This window comes from Danio rerio, chromosome 12 (assembly GCF_049306965.1).
Source record: "Danio rerio strain Tuebingen ecotype United States chromosome 12, GRCz12tu, whole genome shotgun sequence".
In the NCBI taxonomy this organism is placed as follows: domain Eukaryota; kingdom Metazoa; phylum Chordata; class Actinopteri; order Cypriniformes; family Danionidae; genus Danio; species Danio rerio.
Window position 1 is genome coordinate 40993988 of NC_133187.1, and position 6272 is coordinate 41000259.

At 33.4% G+C, this 6272-nt stretch overlaps 1 protein-coding gene across 2 annotated transcripts in view; it reads left to right on the top strand.

Annotated features, from left to right (window-relative positions):
- The window catches only part of si:ch73-181m17.1, a 50735-nt gene extending 46999 nt beyond the window's left edge, over positions 1-3736 (top strand). For both annotated transcript variants that reach the window (XM_021480405.3, XM_068224822.2), the window contains exons 30-32: positions 1284-1446; positions 2963-3065; positions 3261-3736. In XM_021480405.3, the coding sequence (XP_021336080.3) occupies positions 1284-1446; positions 2963-3065; positions 3261-3295 (301 nt within the window). In that variant the 3' untranslated portion in view covers positions 3296-3736. The remainder of the gene's footprint in view (positions 1-1283; positions 1447-2962; positions 3066-3260) is intronic.
- The last annotated feature ends 2536 nt before the right edge of the window (positions 3737-6272 follow it).

The following is a 6272-nucleotide window of genomic DNA, read 5'->3' on the forward strand; positions in this document are numbered from 1 at the left end:
GGCAATCCTCTGCCCTTCTTTGCTCCTAAAGAACTAAACCTTTCTTGGATGCTACTTTTGTACAGATCATAATTACAATCACCTGTTACAAATCACTTATCATCACTAAACCAATTCACCTGATTACTTACAATAAATTGTAGGGGTGTCAAAATTAATTGTTTCTTCGGTGCACCGCGATGCAGACGCGGACAATTCGGTATCGATTCAGTAATAACCATAACCGGTTATTATGTCGTGACGTCATTATTTATCTCCTATGCGCTCTGTCGCGAGGGAGGTGAGCGCCGTTATTTACAACACTCAGCCAACTCAGGGCCGGCCCGTGGCATAGGCACCATAGGCAAATGCTAAGGGCGCTGTATATCCATTGGGGCGCCAGAAATGAGCGCGCTTCAGTTGGTTTTGTTTTCGATTTTCCTGACACACTTTCAGTTATAGACGGCAATAACTCAAAAAACGCTTACCCTAAAAAGATCTAAAGTGTGTTTCCCACAGAAAGACAAAGCTGGTTATGTTTCACAGCTGTCTTTCTTTTTTTCGCTCGACATTACGAGACTGCTCCGTTTAAGCCCTCGCAGTCTGCGTTTACTTTAGCCGGCAGAGCTCGCGCTGAGAGGAGCTCTCTGTAAGGGACCGTCGGAAAAGTGCTTATTTTTTTCATTTTTTTCGTTTTTCTGCTCCGCTCAGCGCAAGCTCTTCCTGCTGCAAGGGCTTAAGTGTGTTTGTTTGTTTGATGCTGTCTATGTTTGTGAATGTGTTTGAATGAGAGACAGTGTGTTGCTGTGTGTCTGTGTGTTTATACAGACAGCATGTTATGGCCTCCCCCCTAAAATATAACACTATATATGGAAAGCATCGTCAATGCACCTTGATGCACCAAGATATCGAATTGAACCGAATTGATGGCATGATAATCGTAACCGAACCGAACCGTGAGACCAGTATAGGTTCACACCTCTTATAAATTGCTCCTGTCTCAAATTTTCTGGAATGTGTTGCAGGTCTAAATGAATAGAGAAGATGTATATTTACAAATGAATAGAAGTTGACCTGACAAAACATGTTTTTGTTAAATGTTTTGTGTTCATATTGTTTGCAATGAACAACTAGTCAGTTTTCCATACTGTCCCAGCTTTTTCTGATATGGGGTTGTAATATAAAACCATTTGTTACATCAAGAGTGACTTAAATTGAATTATTGATTATTTACTTGACATCATCGCTTGGACACTTAAAAACAAACAAACCTAATCTTTCCTATACTTTTGTAAAATGCTCAGGTGTCCCAATCCAAATGACGATACAGTGGAGCTGGTGGAGAATGGCGATTCCATGGTCAGCCGTTTCTCATTTGAGATGTTTATCTTCACTGCAAACTCCACAAAGGTTTACCTGCACTGCGCTATTCACCTTTGCCTTCTGATAGACAATCACTGCTCAGTGGTGAGTTTAAGTTATGAACTGTCTTGGTGTTTGTGAATGGTTTGGATTTTTCATTAATTGGGTAATTTGTTATAATTACCTAATTGTGTCCATGCTGTCTTTTAAGTTAAATTCTGCTTATTGGCTTATTAATGTTACAGAATACTTCAGTCAATCAGAATACTGTAAACTTTTACCAATAAAATGTTATCATATATAAAGCATGTATAAATGGATGCACTATAAATTATACATAAAAACAGGACCCTATATAGCATTGGACAGCTGTATTATGTCTAAGTAAATGAAATATATTAATCAATTAATTAAATTAAATGAAATTTAAAATGCTTTTGTATCACTTTAAGATGTTGGTCTAGAGCAGGTTTATGCACTTAGTTGTTTACTATGAATTAATGAGAATTTGTGAGTTGTGGACTAAATGTCTGGATTCAGCACAAAGTCTGCAGTACACCAGCTGTTTGGGTGGTGTCTAAATGCCACTAATTGGCCATTGCTTTTTATAAAGACATGAGAAAAAAATATATATTTTAATGCTAAGCATTGCAGAAATATGTAAATACAGATAAATTGTAAGGCAAAAAATTCCCTCATGGGCAACAGGCATAAAGCCAAAATAGCTTTTGTAATAGTGCATGGTCTTTTTGCTCTCTTTATTTATATTAGTAGGGCATTTTTGTACATTTTTTGCCATATGCCAATAATAGTTCTCTGACCCTGAATGAAACACACATTTATTCATTTAACCCTGTAAGACCCAAATATAGAAAAAAAATTAGCCATTTTTTACCTCCCAGATATTGTTTTAGGAGGCCTCTGATTTAGGTCTTAAAGATTTTTTACATTTTTATATGTTAGTAAGTCTTTAGGGAAATGTTGTAATATTGCAACGTTGGGCCTAGTTGTGAGCAGAATTTCTGTCTTTGTACTCACTTTGTCTGAACAGGTATACAAAGCATTTAGGCATTCATTTACTTAGCCCCATAGCAAAATATATCATAAGTAATAATAACACAACAATAATATTTTTATAAATAAAAAAGTATTTGTATATATAAAATTGTATATTAAAATTTATTGTAAAAAATAAAATAAAAAATTTATAAAAACATTTGGAAAAAAAATGTTTGGTCACATTCTGTGTGGTTTGAATGAAGTCTGTGTTTACTTGTAGTGATAGAGAAAAACTGTTCTTTTTTTATCTTAAAAGTACAGGCAACGTGGTGAAATAGTTGTCTGCATAGATCTTGTAGTTTTGTCGCTCTGGAAGTGTGGAGCTTTATCATGACATCACCTGATAGCCCAAGTTCAGTTTTGGCTTGTCATATTCCATCTTCACTTCCTGCATGTACAGCATGCTGTTGGCCTTCCAGTTGTGGGTTTTTTTTTTTTCTTTTACAAAATCCACCAGTAGGGGTTGATGAAACCACACGGGTTAGCAAAACCTTGACATCTTGCTTGACACAACAACTGGAATAATAACTAACTCACACAACTTGTTTGTCTTTTATTTTAGAACTGTGACTCTGAACACCACAGAAGACAAGCAAGATCTGCGGATATTCATGACAGTGCTCACATATCACTGGGTCCATTCATGTGGTCTGAAAATGACAAAGGTGACTTATAAAACAAGATAAAGTTTATTTGAATTAAGCAATATCAAATTAGCCACAGTGTTGTCGATTAATCATGAATACAGTGTCATGATACAAAGAGTGAAAACTTACATCTTAGCGGTATTTAATTAATTATCAACCTAAATATAATATAAATATGTCATTAAATGACTGCTGTGTTATATCTTTTCACAGATTTGCCGGTGCCACGCCAAGTGCCAGTAGCATGAGCTCCATCTCTGAGTGTTTTTCTTACTGTATTGCTTATTTCTCTGATGTGTTTGCTGATATTCTTCTAGAATATTTCCACTAAGAGACTTTGCATGTTTAATCTAAACTGTTTGTCTCTTTCTTAATGAATGTTGCATTCCATTCCACACCATTACATATGTTCTATAAAGGACTTTTGTGTGTTTATCTAGAAAATAATCAGTTAATTAAAATATTTTTACATTTACAAAATTGCATTTGTATCAGATTCTGTAAGTATATGTACAACAATGCCATAAATAATGAGACTGTGCAAATCACACAAACATGGTGACATTTATTGGTCAAAACTGTTTTTTTTATTTCTGTTTTGCTGTATTTTTCTTTTGTTGTATGTATATTAGTGAAATAGAAATATGCATTTTACATATATTACTTCTATAAAAAACAAAATAATTAACAGAATGAACTGGTTTTACTTCATTCTTCACTGATGCAGACTTTTGTTATATATTTAAAGAGAATTACATACAACACAACATTTGCGAAATCAATGAATTTAGAAATGATCAAAACTATGATTTTAATACACACATCTTAATTAATAGTGATGTCCAGCTCCTGTATTCTTGTAGGTCCTGTAGTAGTAGTTTTTGTTGTTGTTGTTCTTTTACATATTTGCCATCTGCTTGGTAGAATTTTATAAGCTTAGACATTTTTAAATATATTTGTGAAATTATTTTATTCAAAAGGAAGGCATATTAAATGCAAATAAAGTGTTCATTCATTCATTCATTCATTCATTCATTCATTCATTCATTCATTCATTTATTTTCTTTTCAGCTTGGTCCCTTTATTATTCAGGGGTCGCCAGAGCGAAATGAACTGCACTGCAAAAAATGCTTTTCTTGCTTAGTTTTTTGTCTTGTTTCTAGTCTAAATATCTAAAATTTCTTATATTAAGAAGCATTTCATAGACAAGCAAAGCATATTGTCTTGTTTTGAGAAATAATATACCAATATTAAGTGAGTTTTTCCTTAAAACAAGCAACATAATCAGCCAATGGGGTAAGCAAAATAATCTTGTTTTTTCTTTTGACATGAGATTATTTTGCTTACCCCAGGTTACCCTTAGGTTTATTAAGTCTTGCTTCACTGGCTCGTCATCCCTTCTTTTTGCTTCATGGAAAAAAATCTATCAGGAGCCATGCAGTATAAATAAGATCACCATCATATTATTTAAACTTTGTTTTGTCGACTTGCAAACTCACTGCGTGCCGACACCTCAACAAAAGCATTGCGTGAGCAGCACAGTGTTTTTTTTTGGCGTGCATATTTAAAACTAGATCTTACACCAGGAGTAGAGCAGTGCGTCAGTGTCAAGCTGGAGTGGTGCATGAGGCGAGCAGGTATGTTTTAACTTCTGTGCACACGCTCAGTTTGCTTTTTGATTAAACTACATTGCTTTCATCAGTGTTGGTTTGGTTGCATTAGCGTCTTTATTCTGGGATTACCACTCTTAATAAATACACTTGCATAAAGTAAATCGGGTAACACTTTAGAATAACTATCCATTATAACTAGTCAATAGTCCATTAATAAACTGTTAGTTAATGACTTATAAATGACTTGTTAAATAAAAGTTAATAGTTTGTTAATTATTTGTAACTGTGCCTTAAAGATAGCCAATAGATAACTTAAGAGCTGTTAGTTAACAAGTTATAAATGAGTTGTTAACTGTATTTTAATAATTTATAACTATACCTAATACATTACTAATAGTTTATATATGTTATTAGGACGTTATTCTAAAGTTGCAACTATTCTTCATTTATTAACTTAGTAAATAAGGAAAAGTTGCAACTAGAATAACGTCCCAATAACATACATAAGCTAATAACGAACACTTAACTAATATATTAACTCACACTTTACAGATCAGTTGTTCATAGTTTCTTTACTATCTAATAACACCAGTGAAACTTTGTAGAACAGCAAATGGATGGAACAAGTTCAAGCCACAGAAATTTGATGTGATATTTAAAATATAAAATGTTTGTACCTTAACCTTGTTCCACTCAATCCCTTTTCTGTGTGCTGGATTTTACCAAAGAAACTCCACAGATGAAATGTTATACATTGTGTTTAATGTATAGGAACAGCCATCACATGACAGAACAGCAGTATACAACAGAATACAAACCCACGAGGTTTGGCCACTGTTTGTGCTAAATGTGAGCACAAAATAAATAAAAATGTATTTTATTAGAAAAATTCTACAAAGTTTCACTGGTATTAGTAGATGGTCAACAAACTATGAACAACTGATCTGTAAAGTGTGAGTTAATATATTAGTTAAGTGTTAGTTATTAGCTTAAGTATGTTATTGGGACGTTATTCTAAAGTTGCAACTATTCCTCATTCACTAACATTTAATAAACGTAAAATAGTTGCAACTAGAATACGTCCTAATAACATAAATAAACTATTAACTGATATTTAACAAGTCATTAGTAAGCAATTCATCTTGTTGAACACCAAAAGTAAGTAAAACATGTTGTTCATGATCTATTACTAATGTATTAGGTATAGCTATAAACTATTAAAATACAGTTAAAAGTAATTTATAACTTGTTAACTAACAGCTTGTAAGTTATAATATATAAGGCACAGTTATAAATAATTAAAGAACTATTAACTTTTATTTAACAAATCATTTATAAGTCATTAACAAACAGTTTATTAATGATCTATTAACTAGTTATAACGGATAGTTATTCTAAAGTGTTGCCGTAAATCGAATCTCAAAGCATTTACTGGGGTTTTGGCGATTTTAACTGGGGCACGAGGTGTTTGCGGCAATTGTACAGAATTCACTTCAGTCTACAACAGCACAAGTTCACGTAATTCAACGTGAGCTGAAAATGTGTGTGATGGGAAAAACGTCTCGCAAAGAATACTCAAGCTAGTGACGCAGTGCTATTCCTGTGAACCCCG